Source organism: Kryptolebias marmoratus, linkage group LG4 (assembly GCF_001649575.2).
Source record: "Kryptolebias marmoratus isolate JLee-2015 linkage group LG4, ASM164957v2, whole genome shotgun sequence".
In the NCBI taxonomy this organism is placed as follows: domain Eukaryota; kingdom Metazoa; phylum Chordata; class Actinopteri; order Cyprinodontiformes; family Rivulidae; genus Kryptolebias; species Kryptolebias marmoratus.
The window spans coordinates 3,766,631-3,783,267 of record NC_051433.1 but is presented as its reverse complement, the minus strand read 5'-3'; the positions used below and the strand labels follow the sequence as shown (position 1 = coordinate 3,783,267).

Below are 16,637 nucleotides of genomic sequence, written 5' to 3'. Positions count from 1 at the left end.
AGATATTCAAAAAGGAAACCTCTTCAGAAACTAATGGTTTTAATTTTTACTAAGCCTCAGTTGCTCTAATCAGTCTGCAGCTCTTCAAGGGTTTGAGGAACATTTTGTTTTTTTAATAATATGGCCTGAAATTCAGTTTTCAAAATTTCTTCCTCCTTCGCATGAAGACATTTTATAGGCAGAGGTTACCACTTGTTTCCTCAAATAAAGGCCTTATGCAATTATCTGTTATTATCTAAGATGGCATTTTGTTTATTTCCCTACTTTGTCTGAATTACATACAGATATGTTATTTCCTGTTGCCCTCTTCTCTTGAAGAAAGTTGCTCCGAGCTGCAGCAGAGGATATGTTTTGATGCATATTTATGTTCTTCTATTACCCTGATTAATCCACATATAATCTTTTTTTTCTGATTACTTGAACTTAAAGGAAGTTGTAAACCGACTGAGCCACGTGAAGTGTTGTGATGGCTGTGGGTCAGAAAAAGGCTCAACTTTCAGTGAAAGAAAACTCAAGTAAACACCTATTTAAAGGCACCTGTGAGTAATAAAGGCTCTGGGTGGTACTGGAGGGCGATGTAACTAAAAGACAGGATATTAAATGTCTTTTAAGTGCAGTTGTGGGCTTTAAAAATTATGAGGCAAATAAAACCCCCACAAATTTAATTAGCAAAAGTACTGTTCTTCCCTTAAGGGTTTGAGGAAAGACAGAAAGTGTGTTTAAGATTTAAATGTTTGCATTGACAACAACAGAGGGGACTCTAAAGATGAGACAGCTGGGATGGAGAGGATGGCAGGAGATGATGGAGGACAACAACATGGCTGCTTGGAGCAGGGCTCTTATCAGACAAGAATGTTGGAGTAGAAAATGTGGAATGGTGTCTATCAGAGTGAATAAAAGTCCACCTTTCCAGGAAAAAGATAAATAAAATGATATAAAATATGGCAGGTGAAAACTATTTTAATCTGAAGACACGAGGACAAAAAATTAGGAATTAAAAGACAAATTTAGAAGAGGAGTAAAGAATTAAAACTGACAAAAATAAGAAAAAAATTTTCAAGGAAACTTAATCAAGGTGAATCAGGACAAGAGGAGGAAATCTTAAAATTAGAAATGTGAAAAAATAAAGGAGCATTGAAACCAAGAGAGATGATGAATATGAGTCAGAACAAGAGAGAAACTTGAAGAAAAGCAGCAAGGATCACTGAAACGAAAGGAAAACAAAGAGGGAGGGAAAAGGAGAAATTTGAGGAGGGGAAGATTTTGAAAGACAAAATTTACGAATGGGGGTGAAATTAACCAGCAGCTCCTGCTCAGCTGGGAGGTCGGCTAATCGGGAACATTAGCTTTTATTAATTAATCAGTTATGAGACAGCAAGAAACAGGGCAGAGAGTGAGGAGCACAGCTGATGAACAAAACAAAATGAGTGAGAAATGTGTCATGGCTTGGGAGAGAAAATAAAAGATTTGTTTTTATTTCTGACTTCTGGACTTAAACAGTGAGTCAGCATTCAGATTTATTCATCCAGTCTCCTCAGGGCCAAATGAAATGTATAAAAATGACTGGGAATAACAACAAACAAACAAAAAAATACACATTTGAGTTAATTTGGAATGATTTCCCTAAAAGTCGAGGCTAAAATGAGGTATTTGTTTACATCTGGTTTGCTAAAGTCTTTTAGTTACATGCTGTATATTCAGCTTTTCCTCATGAATCACTTTAATGTACATTGTTATATATAGTAAATGTTGGGTAATTCTTGAGAGGGAAGATTTTATCGGGCAGATCCTTGAATTTCTCTGACAATAATCAGCCTTTATTCTGAAAGGACAAACAGACATTTACGCCTTTTCAGTGAACGTTTAATTACTGATTAATAGTTTCGTGTCACAGTTGGGAAAAATGGTTTTGGTTATATCATATATTTACATCCAGCATATTGTTTGGTAACTTTTTTTCTGATATTTTTGGTGTTCCTTTAGGGTTTTCTTGGTCCTGTTCTTGACTCAAATGTATCTGGTGTTAACCCTAATCTTTGAGTTTGGTTTTATTTTAGTCTTGGTACTTTCTGGTCTTTGTTAAAATGGCCTGAGCTTTATTTTAGATTTCATCCTCACCCTATTTTTAAAAGCCTGCAGTTTTTTTTACCCATTTCTGTGGGGATAGAGTATTAGAGCTGTACAGAAGAGTCATCAGGATGATCTGTTAATCAGATTCTGCTCATGTGTTACATTCTCAAGTTGCTCCTTTGTGGTTCACTGGACGGTCACTTTGAAATGCCAATAAAAAATAAATTATTTTAATTCACTCATGTTGAAATCTTATTGAATGTAACACATTACAGTGACTCAACTTCATTGATTTAATCTTTTTGATGTTTTTTTTCTGCCTTGAGTAGCATCTTGTGTAAGTAAAAGTTTAATTATTAGCTGTTAATAAATGTTTTTTTTGTTCGTTTCTGCAGGCCACATGAGTCTGTGGTGCCTCTGGAAGATCCTATTGTTACTGAAGTGACATCAACACTCCAGGAATGGGCTTTACTGTGGAAGCAGCTCTATGTGGTAAGAAGCAAAAAGTATTTATCACTGGACATGCCAGAAAACTTTAATATTCACATTTTGTAAAGATGCCACTTACTAAAATTTGAAGTGATAGAGATATAAAGGTCTTATGAGCTGTTCGGTCAGTTTGCTGTCATTGTAACAGTAAAATATACATATATAAATACTGCATTCAGAGAAACTGAATGATTCATCAGAGATTGAAACTTTTTATACATTCAAGCCATTTTTGTCTTTTTTTAAGGCAACTGTTATTTCTATTTAGTCTACCAGACTGATTGTGATCATTTGTCTTAATGCATTTCACAATTCTTTTCCTTACGTCCGAACTCTATTTGATGCTCAGATTAAAACTTGGCTTTGTTTAGAATAAATCTAGTATTAATCTAGTGCATCTGATTTATTTTTTATAGTTGGAACTATTTGTCCACGCTTCATGGTTTCCTGTTTGTCCCACAGCTGCTGGTTGCTGGATGTTAAAGATGTTTTGTGGTTTGGGATGTCAGAGTGTGGGCTGAATAAGTGGGATGTTATCATTTTCAATCATTTGAAGCTCACATGCTAAGATTTATACAGTCAGACATTTGCACTGCAATAGAGTCAAATGCTGGTTTCCTATTTTAGTCACATTTGCATGATGCTGCTGAGACAAGATTGTTGCTCCAAGTTTTAATGTTCAGGATTTTTCCAGCCTTCCTTAAAGCTGTAACTGTATATGTTTGTACTTTGTAAGGCTTTAAAAGACAATCTGGTTAAAAGTTAAAGATGTCTTACGCTCAAGTCTTACTCTCTAAGCTTTGTTTAAATTTCAGATTTTGCTACTGTGTCTTCTTTCCTCTGTGGTTTGATGAGTTTAGATTTGAAATAATCAAAGAGAAGAAGTCAGGAAGTCTCTTCTCCATAAAAACTGATCACTGTAGTTGGAAACCTATAATTGTCCCTGAAGGTGGTGTCTCACTGGACTGAGACTGTTGGAGACTAGCGGGTGACTCAAAACTGTTGCTGTCTCACTGAATTCTGATTGCTTGCAACCAAGTGACCAGTGAACCACGCAGCCATGTTTTCAGCAGCCATTTTGGAAAACCAAAACCTACTGAGTGCTCAACAAAACTGTATTCTAGTGGACAATAGTTTGTTGCCCATCTTTGCTCACACTGTGCCTGCCTCGGTTTGTTTTTTGACCCACCTCGGCAGCTGCTCCCACATTCATGATTTAATCTCCTAAAGTCCACTTTTATTATGAAGTTAGGCAGATTTGGACAGGTTATTTATGATCAGACCTAGACATGATCCTCAGATGTTTACTGGCAGAGCTGCTGTGCAGATGTCAAAATACAGGCCCAATGGTCTTGAGACCATTAGAAAACCTGGTTTCTACAAAAACATGTGAATTTTTCAGTCTGTTAGTTGTGTGTCTGGACAGATTCAACCTGAAGTCACCATGGAGTGGGTGATCAGGATCTGCCAGAATCAGTCTGGCCTTTTTCACTCACCTCCTCGTGTTCTGCAGGATGGCACAGTCCTGCAATTTTGGCTCTGTGACTATTCTGAGGAAAAAAATGTCACAAATATTTTGGACATGTTCAAAATTCAAAGTAAATAAGACTGCAAGCCTCGGCAGCTTATGTGAGGAAATTGAGAAGCCCTTTTAGAGACTACTTTTGAAGACTCCCTCATGCTGTTTGTCAACTAATTGCAACCCAGTGAGAAACTAGCTTTAAGGCCACAAGTGTGTTTAGCATCAAAAGAGCCTTTTTTCAAAGAGGACTCAGATGGTTCTGCTGCAGGAGTGAGGTCCAGGTAACACAGTAATGTCTTTGCAGTTTGGGTGATGGTGTCAGGTAATGTCAGTAGCTTGTGCACTTTCTTTTCTAAATACTCATCTTTCTTGTGATTGTATTTCATGATACTGTTTTGCCAAGAACATAGTTGCTGCTTAGAAATTCACAGACTGCAGTTTTAGATGTAATTGTAATAGTCCACTTTTGTAATAGCCCACTTTTCAAACTTGTTTTGCTGCCTGAAAACAGAAAAATTATGGGTGAGAGCAGCTGTGTGGGGAAATCGACTGCACTGAGGTAAACGTGAGCATAGGAAGTGAAAAAAGGCAAAACAGAACAGTTCAGATTCAACCTAAGGATGTCATGCTGTGAGCACATAATGTCTCAGCTATCACACAGCGACTTGAGAAATTCCACAATAGTTTTGCTCTTTGTGAGAAGACAGAACAGCTCCTGCTATTGTTGCACAAAATAAGCCTTTTCTAACATAGATAACAGTTGTTTGTTGTGAAATACCAGAGCTTATTTTGTAACTTGAAGTCTTTGTTTGTTTGTTACTGAGCTAATCTGTTCACTGCAGGAGTGTTTTTCTCTTTTTCTTGGTACAAAATTATAAATTATTAAGATGAAAAAGACCCGGTGGCTTATTTTTTTTATGTTGATTTGTCAAATATCTTTCACCTTAATACTGTACAACACAAAATTGTTTGATTAAAACTACAAATACAACAACTCAGACAAAAAAAACAACATTTAAAGAAAAACAACATGATCCTTTTTTCCCCCTAAGACAGTAAGTTTATAGTGGCAGTAAAACAGACACCAAGAAGAAAATTACTGGAGTTCTTCTGTAGATGACAGGAATGTCCAGAGTATTTTATTCACTAATAGAATTGATAATATTTGTCTGGTGAGATTTACATTGAACAGATTATCTGCATAGGCATAAAACATGTTTTACACATCAAGGTGTAATAAAGATGTGGGTATTATAGTCTCTACAGTCTCTCATAAGACAAATATGGCAGAAATAAACTGGATTGAGAATTTTCTCAAGACCAATCTGATGCACTTTAAATATATGCTGATTTCTTCTCTATTTTCTGGATTAATTGCAATTACTATGTTTACTATTTGCTTCACATATATCACTGGGCTGTCACTGAGTAGTAGAGGGTAACAGTCTTGAATTGTGAACATATTTACAAAATTTGTCTCTTGAAATAGTCACATAGTCACTGCGGGTGTCTCAAACCCTTTGCAGTTTAGTTTCCATACATTTTAGGGTGTTAAAGCTGTATTTTGAATGCTTCATGGGAGCTCTCCTGACAGAAAACATCTGAGACTACAGCCCTGAATGTCCAGAGTCAAAATTATTAAAAATTTAATTTTTAAAAATTGCCTATTTTACACAATTTTGAGTTGCCAGGTAGCCTCCAGCAGTTGAAGCTCAGTGAATAAACTACCTTTATTCTCCCTTTACTAGCTGGTTGACTGAAAAACAACAGGACATATGATATTCTAAGAATTTGTAGCATTTATAACTATGTACACAACCTTTTCCAATCTTTACGGGTGTTTTTTAGCTTAGGTAATCATAGCAAAGAACATTTTGGTTAAAAAAGAAAGTAAAGTACATTATAGATGCCATTATGTCTATCAGTCAGTCAGATGACTCAAACTGTAACAGATTCAAGTAGTAAAATTGACGTGTACATTCCCATTTTCCTTACTTTACTTGTTTGTAGACCATCAGTCTTTGTGTTTTTTAGATGATTTTTCAAGTGTGATTTGATTAAAAATTCATCTGCAGCTAAATGCACAAAGGAGGGATTTTGTGCAGCCTTGAAGCCTTATTGAAATCTAAATTTGTCGCCGTTCCTCCTCTTCTTTCTCTGCTCTGTGGGCTGGTTTCATCACTCATCTTCCTTATGTCCTGCCATTTCTGTCACTCTGTGCTTTCATTGAAAGTTAACTGACTTTTGTCTTTCCTCCCTGCCAGAGTTAAAGAGATGAAAGACCAAATTGTTGTAGTCAGGGCCTATGTGACATATTTTCTATTTCCATCCTGACAGAACTCACATTAGTGTTCTGGATGTGCTGCTGCAAACCCATTACTGAGACCTACAAGCTTTGTGTGCAAAGAAATACTGTCTAAGCACACATGTAGAGAAGAAATAATATAAGAAAAATTAAAAAGGCTGCATAAGGATGGTGATTGAAGGATGCTGTTATAAAGTTATAAGTGGTTGAAGCTAACGTGGTGTGTTTTGTAAAAGATAAACAACACAAGGATGCTTCGGATCATTTAATTTCTTATTTAGGGAGTTTGGTGCTTCAAGAAAAGGCTGTTTTCTATTAAAAGAAGAGAATGCACACACATATAGTGTTTAACCTTTTCTTCAGGAAGGTTTGGTTTGAGCTCTGTTAGCTGAGGAAAGTAGTCCAGAAGTGCTTACTTTACAGAGCTCTCTGGCACTTTATTTTTATTTGCAATAATTCTTTGCACTTACAATTAAGAATAATTGTAATTTTGTTATAAATTGTCAATGAATGAAAAAGAGTGTGCATGCCCTTTAAATATTTTTTTTAAATATATAACAACATTAAAACCGATCATCTGATCCTCTCCTGCTCCTAATGTTAAATTAAAAGTCTTTGTCAAAATGCAGGAGTATAAGAAAATCTATTAGGTATCATGTAAAAACTCTTCCACTTGTCCAACCTGAGTGTCAGACAGAGACACGTGACTGAGCTCAAAGATACATAAAGACGTCCTGAATTCCCAAAAGGAGGATGTTGATGGAGCTGAAGTTTGTAAAGGTGACAAACGCAGCCGAGCAGAAGACACACACTCACACCGATGATGTGGTAAACTCTCAAATGAATAAAATATGGGACCAAAATCGTGCAAATCTAGTGTTCATGCAAGGACATGCAGTAATATGTTATAGACTTGTACACTGACAAATAAAAGAATCTTGAATCTTATAAGTAAAAAATTTGCACATTTCCTCATAAGTTGCCAAGTTCAAAGTCTTTTAGAGTTTTATAGAACAGCTCATGGGCTGTAGATTTTTGTTTCATTATCTTGTTTTGCATGCTAACAGTTCAGTTTAAGTTAGTATTTTTAACTTTAAAGTTATATTTTCAACCATTTATGCCACTCTTTCTAATACTTTGCTTTAATTGCTCTAACAGAATAAGAATAACCAGCCTCTTCCTTGCTTTAACAATGTTTTGGGTCTAATTTTCTATATTTTTTCCCCCACTGATGTCAGAGATGTCTTGTGTGTGTGTGTGTTGTGTAGGCAGAACAAATGTATGAACAAGAAAGAGGGAGGAGGGGAAAAGTGACAACTGAACAATGATTTAAAGATGTGCAGATGGGGATAAATGCAGAAAGACATTTCTTTGCTGTGAAGTGAACAGACAAGATCATGTGGATGTCTGAGTGTTCAGAAGCTGAGATGAGAAGAGGAGGAGTGACAGAAGAGGCACAGTAGGAGGAGACGGAGGGTGGGGAATCTGTGCCTGTCCTTTTTGTAAGCTTTAGAATGAAAACACATTTTCTGTTGCTGTGCAGAAATGGCTTTAAACACTGCATGGACACTACATAAACCACTGTGTTTCTGTGTCTCTTTCCTGTCCCCTCAAACCTCAGACAGTCGAGGCAGATGGCCGCCCATCCTGAGCCTGGTTCTAGTTCTGCTGGAAGTTTCTTTCTGTTAAAAGGAAGTTTCCTTTCCACTGTCGCCAACATGCTGCTCAGGATTGGGGATTGCAATGAAGTGAAGTTTCGAAGCAATCTGCTGGCTTCATTAGACAGATAACTTTTACTAATTGGCTTTTCATGGTCTCTGGTTTGTGAATGTATCGTAACTGGAACTGAATTAACTGTAATTGGATTTAAACCTGGATTTGAATAGGATTTATGATTTAGACTTGTTGTTTTGTTCTTTTGTAGAGTGCCCTGAGATAACTTCTGTTGTTAATTGGCACTATATAAATAAACTGAATTGAGGGGAAAGGGAGATGAAAAGTTGTTATTGTGAAGTTTTTTTTTAACATTTTCACGAGATGATGAAACATCTTTAAATCAGGATTTACCAAAGTAATTACATGAAATTTTGGCTGTGTAAAGTAGTAATGGGAAGGTCCAAAATGCAGACCAGACTCTGAATACTATGGAACCAGTATAAATATTAATAATATGAAAAGGCAGGAAATCCACAAAAAATCCACTTAAAACAAAGTTCTACACATGTGCTGAAAACTTTGTTTTCTAAGAAAGGAAATGATTTATGATTAAAGCATTATTTTAATAGTGATCAAAGCCAGCTGTAATCTTTAAAACTATAAAGTCATTACAGCAGAGGGCATACAAATAATTCTGACAGCAAAGACACCACAGGGAAATAACAAAATAATGACAGAATTTAGAAATATAATAAAACAGCAATGATGAATGATTAATTAAACCAAATTTTCCCTCAGAGCCCTTTAAATAATAAAAAATTATAGAAAACAGAAATGGTAAATACAATGAGACCATAAAGACAGTAATATAAGTAGTGGCTGTAAGAATTAAAAGTCTGGAGCAAAAAAAGACGCCTAGTTGTCATTTTTCAATGTTTCAGTTTCTTTTCAGAAACAAGTGAAAATCAACAGTAAAGAGCTGTGGATACATTTGGATGCTTCTTGCAACGTGGAAGTATTCCCACCAGTCTGGGGATAATTGGTCTCATTCACAAAGTCAAGGACAAAACTTGTAGTGTCTTTTAAAACACAAGACAAACTTGTTTTTTTTGTCTTGTTCTTTCGTCTGTCTGGTCTGTGTGTGTGTGTGTGTGTGTGTCCTCTTTAGAGGAAGACTGAAGTAATCCAGCTTAGCAAATTAGTTTAGAGTAATTTGTTACTCTACCTTGAGTAAAAATAGCGACTGATTTTGCTTGTGTGTGCACCAGGGGCTCATTTGTCCTGCACTGTTAGCAAAATATCTCATGAATCACTGGACAGTTTTTAATGGATGTCTAAAACTGATTAACTTTTAAAGTTAACTTGATTCAAAATGGCTGCCACAATAAAGAATCTTAGTAAACACAAAAATGGCCATGTAACTCATAACAGATTTTGAGCTTCAGTTTGGTGTGGTAGTAGCTGACAGTCATTCAACTCCAAGCACTAACAGATTGTGTGAGATCATGCAAGATATCACAATATTGCTTAAGATTGCTCATAATGGTATTTTTAAGGTTTGGCCAAAACAGTTATGTTGTCATTTCTCAGTATATGATCTTAGTCTTAAATTCTAGCATAAAGGCAGCAGGGGATATGCACACCTTCATGGAATGCTAGACCTTTATTTTAACTCCATGTTTCCATATTTTAGGGAAACCTGAGCAGAGAGAAAACAGTTCTGCATGTTCATCTGTATGTTTTCCAGTTTCTAAGCCTTTGTGTTTGTGAGAAACAAGAAATGCTAATGTGTGTTTTGTTCATTACTTTACATTAAATGATGCATGCATTGCTTTTCAGTTTTATTTTCAAATAAGAGGTTTTTGGTCTGCCTTTTTATGTTATTTTATGCTTTTTTTGTTTTAAACATTCTCATATAATAGCAAAATAGTGTAGATAATAACAACTTAGAAGAATAAAACTTAAAATAAAAAAAAGATAGACTGAATTAAAGCAAAACTTCCATTCAAACTGAATGTATTGATTTGTGCCTGAAGGGAAAAAGGTTTTCTTTCATGCTTATTGATCACACAAATAAATGCATAAAGTCTTGCAGTTTTGCTTCTGAATTCAGAATGTTGGTATTTATTTAGCTGGTAAAATTGTTGACATTTGAAGTTGTAAAAGGTTGGGAAGTTGATCTACAGACAAAACTATGTATTCCATCCAAACTACAGGTCTTTTAAATATACTTTAAGATTTCACTTGTGATAATAAAAAATAATAAAAAGTTATTTGGATAGGGAAAACATGTTATGTTATGGCTTATATTAAAACATACTCTGTAATAATAGCACAAAAACATTCTTTGAATGCTGAGACTCCCTATCTTGTTAAATCACATGCAAACAGGACTTTTTGTATAAATTTATAATTTTAAAAGTCTTACAGGAAAAAAAAAGTATTTATATAGCATAACACTGAGCTGTTCTGTGACCATTTCACATTTTGCCATGAGACTGGACTGGAGCAGCCCATTAAAAGGTGAAAACCCCTGGGGGGAGATACGGCTGAATGCTCAAAAGAAAAGAAATATTTTATCAAGTCACAATGTCACACCTGCCTGTTCTGGGTATTGCATTAAAGGTAAAAATAGTTTATCATATGACAGTACGTTGGTAAATCTGCAGACAGATAATGTGAACATAAAAAGCTGAACCTGTGTTCTTCAGGAGCTGTCAGAACTTCACGATGAAGAGTCGGGACTTTGAAAAAAAAAAGTTCAGATCCAAAGAAAACATGTTTAAAGAAATACTGTTTATACTGTATGTGTAGTTAAACTTGTAGCTGTAATTATGCTGTTAAGTTTTTGACACCTGACATTTTTATTAGTTCAGATGTTTTTTTTCTTTCTGTGTGTAACGTTTAAACTTATTAGGTAAACATGAACAGAAAACGTGTTAACTACAGGCCTAGCATGCTTATCACTCATCGCCTTTTATGCAAACTACTAAAATCATTTTACTTCAAGATACAACAGAGTTGTAGTCATTTCGATCAAACCTTATAAATAATGTTATGTGAGATCTTTTGAGATGTGTTAAAGGATGTGTTGAGGATGACTCTAAGCTACTACCGTTCCAAATTCAGCTCAGTATCTGTAAAACTGACTGAGTTTTAGCCATTCTTGGGTTGGCTAAGGTTGATTAGGTATGACGGCCACCTTGAATTGGGTTAATGAGTTATAGATGTACACCCAATCATTACTGTCTGGTTTATGACATATTTTGGTCAATTATGTGCTCAGAGTGTAAGACGGGGATGACTTTCCACTACTACTTTACTAAATTTTAGCTCAATATCAAAACTGTGGTACAGCAAGTTTTGTGTTTCTTAAAATCAGTTGGTTGAGGAGGCCATTTTGATTGTGGTTGAATTAATCTGCTGCAGATGTACATCTAATAATTACTTTCTGAGAGTTTCATTAAAGTTTGTTCAGTGGTTCATGAAATATTATTCTCCTTTTGCTTTTGGCACTAGAGGAACAATTGTGTTGCAATTACTCTGAGGTTTATAGCATTAACTATGACTAAATTAATGCACTTTTAAATATTAACACACAATTTCTAATTTTAACTTTTAATTTTGTCAGATCATCTCTGTTAGGGGTAAAAAAAGAAACAAATTTTGATGTTTTTTCAACAAGAACCTTTAATTCATCCCCTCCATCAATCACTGATTTAGTCAGTCTTACTGTATATGTGCAGCAGACAGGAGTGGATTCTGATCTTTCTTCTCTCCTGCAGGCCTGCGCAGTCATTTGGTTTACATGGATTGACTGACAGCTTTCTGTAGTTGAGCAAACAGCACACCTTTAAAGCAGTGCCTCTGGTTTCGACTTTTGACTCACATCTTCCCGTGTCTGGCTGTCACACTGCGTGCCTGTAATGTGTGAGGAAATATGAGATGAGAAGATTGTGAATAAGATGTGTAGGGAGACATGTCAGTCCTGCGCCCTGCAACAACAGTAGTTCAGAAGGGAAGCTTACAGACAACTTCATATCTGTAATCTAATTATAGAGCTGACACCCAGTGACATGGTTCATCAAACTGTCAGTTATCATATAGCAAGCTAATGACACCATGGAGATGGGAAAGTAAACTTTAAAAATTTACTGGCATTTAATTTTACCAGTATTAGAGTTGAACTTGTTTCATTATAAGAAGTAATATAAGGCTGTTCTTTAAATTTAGTGTGAATGTACAACAGCTTCCAATCGTGTAAGTAGGGATTAACAACAAGGCGACAAATAGATGTTTGCTGCATTGGTAGTCCATTATTTGTTTGTTTTACAGTGTTTGCATTTTAGATTTCTCAATGATAAATATGGCCTCTAATGTTTTTGTTCATTTATTAGCTAAATTACCTAATTATATTACTTGTTGTAATAAGGTAGTGTATTGATTCACTGGAGATTTGCAACCAAGCTGTAAATACCAAACTGTGATGAAATGAAGATTTTACTGACAGCAATCTTTGCAGATTCTGTTTAACTGTTGCAAAATTCAGGATTTCTTTAAAATATGTTATTTAAAAAGGTATTGTTTCAGTACTTAATTCAGGTAGTATCAGCCTTATTTGTGATGGTATTATTAGATTATGTGCTTGTGTTCCAGTTGCACTGAAAGTGAGTGAAAAAGCCAGCTTTCTTGCAGATTCTTGCAGATTTTTAAAACTAATATTTGTCTGTACGTTTTCACATCCAGTTTAGTGTCTGTATGTCAAATGTTACATTATGCAGCAAGCAGTTTTATAAATGACAAATATCAAAACATGTGTCCACTCCTGCAGCATCAAATTCAGCAGCTTCCATTGACAATTAGCAATTAGCATCAGCATTCAGGTGCTGTATTCTCATCATCGCTCAATTATTACATCTGAGCACTGCAATACTAGTGTGATACAGCAAAAGTCCTTTCCCATTGCTTCTGGTTCTGGTAGCATGTTTTTGACCATCATACCATAGGCTTTATAGTAATCACCTCAGATGTTTGACACGTTTTCAGCAGTTGGTTGGTTCATAATCAATAAATAGAACTATAATTATTTCAAACTCATGCAAGTCATAACATGATCCAAAAGTCTGCTTGGAGTCAGAGAAACATTAGAATGGCGGCTTTCCATCAAAAACATGTCAGCAGAACATGATTTTCCTTTCTTTATTCATGTGCTTTGCCCACTTGTTCTATTTTTGAGACTAGTACTGCTTAGAAGACCTTACTATTCATCTGGGTGTCATAACAATTAACCAGGTGAAAACAAGAAGCAAAAAGGTGTTAGATTTTCCCCAGAGGTAGTGCAGGAGATGACTCACAGCACTGCTGGCACTTTCTCTGACTATTGGCCCCATCTCACAGTCTCTCAGCCTCTCGGGTCTCGCTACTTTCTAGCTTTCACAAACACACAAATATCACACATTTGGTTTGAAAGGCTCTCTGTGGGCAAAAGCCTCAGGATATGAGCTCTGCTGTCAAATGTCTTTATCATCAAGTGTACTGTATATCACTATCTTTAGAGTAAACACCTTGCTGTATCTTTTCTCAGCTTTGTGCGCTTCCTAACATCGCAGGAGTGGAGTAGAGCGGCAGACTGGCCGGTGGGTGGGTGGGTGGCACAGAGGGATGTGGGGGTGGGCGGGTGAGGGACGATGGAAAGATGGAGACTGGGAGCAGGTCAGAGCAGGAGAGAGAGGAAGAATGAGGCAAAAGGTAGACTCAGAAATACAAGCAGAGAGAGAGGGTGGTGGTGTTGTTGCTGAACAATGTGAGCGCATCTGAAATCGTTTGACAGGCTGTGATTTTCCTCCGGTCTGCTGTTTAGTTTAGTCGCTCATCAGTGGTCGAGTTCACGAAGTGAAAGAGGGAGGATAAGGGTGAGGAGCAAAACTGGTGGATTCATCTTCCCTTCATCACACCTGTAAGTTGATGCTCTCATCTCTTAATGTTTAGACTAGACAGCATGTGTCATTTAAGTGTTTGTCCACGAAGAGGAAATGTGTCATTTCTCTGTACTTTTGGCTACATGGAAACATTTAAGTAGAATTTTTCCTGGATCTATAGAGTTCAGTAAGTGCAGTGTCATATATTCGCTTCGGTGACTCACTTGTCGTTGCCATGGCGACAAGGCCCATGTTGGCATACAGTAGCTGCTTTTTTAACAGTGCATCAGTAGAAAAGTGTGTAAATAACTCATCAGTCCACATCCACGTTTAATTATATTTTATTGATTGTTTTCGTACAGTAAAACGATGCAGAACAACGTCTCTGGTTTATGTTCAACATCTTAATATCATGTAACATTTAAAATACTGCATCTGTAAACGATAAAGACTAAATCCAATCCTAGAAATTCCCTGCAAACATCTGCAGTTTATTTCCTGTAATTTGGAATGATTGCAGCATTTATCTCTGGTTGTTATTCTCACTATTTTAGTAATCCTTAGAGTATTTCAAAATAAGACTTGTTTTATAGATGGTTATTACAGTTTTTAATAATTTTCTTAAGATTAAATTTCGCACTTTTTGTTTTATTTTTTATTCTAGATCGCATTCAAATTTTTTTTTACAGGTGGTTGTTATTACTTTAAGTGGGATTTTGAATTAACATGACAACATGCATTAATTTGCCAAAAACAAACTATAGAATGTAACGGAGATCCTTCATATTTCTTTAAAACTCTTTGAAATATCTCATGAACCACTGGCCGTTTTATATAAAACTCTCAGAAATGAATAATTGGAAGTGCCTCTGTGATCGATTAGTTTTTTGGTCCAACTGATTGATTCAAGATGGCCACCACATCTACCTTAGTAAATTTGTTATAACTCAGTCAGTTTAAGAGATACTGAGCTACAGTTTGGTGTGATAGGAAATAATAGGGATTTCCAACACATAATTTTTCTGCAAACAGCTAAACACACCAAGTTGGAGGCACAATCAAAGTTTCTTTCAGTGTTTCTAGTTATATTTATTAAGTTAGATTGTCTTTTTGGGATATTGCTCAGAATACTGCTATTTGTTTTGCATATAAAAGGCCTTTTCTAAATTTTCTCCTATTTTTTAGTCTTTACAATAGTATATACAAGATATACATATTTCTATTTCTATTTTTAAATTGTATTTTTTTTTCTTTTTGTTGTCAGAGGATAAAAAGCCACTATACTATAATTACTGTAATAAAACTGAGAAGCGTGTTTTGCTGTAGATCCATCCAGCAGCACAGTAGCAGCCCTCCCGGCCATGTTTGGTTGCTGTAAACAAACCCTGTGATTTTCACGGTGTACCTTTTACACCACGTCTCCTTTCGCGTATTCGTTCATGTCGCCATGGAGTTATTTGTTGTGTGAACACATTTTACAGAGAGATTCTCCTGCTGTGAATTGCATGTGTGAAAAGGCAACTGCAGAGAAAATCTGTACCTGATTCTTCAGACTTTATTTGTTTTTCGTGTGTCAAAACAGCTGTAGCAGCATTACAGGCATCTATAGCAATTGAATGATTTTCACCATTTGAGCACAAAGCAGCATAAATTTAGTTCTCACTTGAAAAAGATTCAAAAATACATTATAATTTAATTAATATTAAGGTTATGTGAAGTGAGAAATGTTATCATGAAGTAAAATATACTAGATAATATGATTTTTACCAGCTTTGCTTCTGTAGGCAAATTTGTTTTTGTTTTTAAAAAAATAGTTTGAACTCATTAAAATACAGTTTCTAAGAATAAAATCGACAGAACTTTTTATCATCATTCTAGTCTTTCAGGAGCAAAAAAGAAAATGTTTTAATTCTTCATCCAGTCCTCAGAAGTGTTTAAAAGGTGAAACCACAACAAAGCAGACTTTGTTGTGAGACCATTACTCCTTTCCAGTTTCTTCCATGAAAATAATCATAGGTTTTTTGGGTTTTTATTACCAAAATTAGCAAACTGACGTAAACCATTGAAGGTATATAATACCAAATATGGAAACCCAGAAGTTGTAGCCGGAAAGGAACCAGCATCTTCTTGGTCCCAGTACAAGTATTAAGTCCCTCCCCTTTATGTAAATTAATATGAATTTGCCCTTTAAAAAAAAATTTAATTACACCTCAAAGCCTGTTTTTCAGGTATTGACTTTTGTTGCTTTGTGTAGTTCTTACCTTCTTCTGTTTGTTCAAATATTCATTTTTCAAATAAGTTTAGCTGTAATTAGTTATTTCATGCTTAAAAGAAAGGTCATGTGACACCATGATTGTGTGCGAGGGAGCAGACAGACCTTAAAGCCGTACATCTCTACTGTTCAGACTCTGATTTCTAAAAAATAACTGGACCCAGTTTCTATAAACCAGGTTCTGCTGGCTTTAATCCCAACAATAACAGAAGGCAGGGGCAATTGGTGTAGTATTATAATATATGTCAATGATATACCATCTTAAATTAAAGCTCAATTTCAGCTCAAAAGTGTTATTCATAAACCTGAAAAAAAAAACTTTTTCTGAAAGTGTTTGAGGAATGCTGTTCCATGATTTTAATGTCCTCTTTAAAACATCTCATTTTCTTTTGACTTTCTTGTGAT

The 16,637-nt window shown here is 35.5% G+C and overlaps 1 protein-coding gene across 2 annotated transcripts in view; it reads left to right on the top strand.

Annotated features, from left to right (window-relative positions):
- Window positions 1-16,637, top strand: part of LOC108244939 (dedicator of cytokinesis protein 3) — a 148,104-nt gene that overhangs the window by 76,144 nt on the left and 55,323 nt on the right. For both annotated transcript variants that reach the window (XM_017431497.3, XM_017431498.3), the window contains exon 6: window positions 2,466-2,562. In XM_017431497.3, coding sequence (XP_017286986.1) covers window positions 2,466-2,562 — 97 coding nt within the window. The remainder of the gene's footprint in view (window positions 1-2,465; window positions 2,563-16,637) is intronic.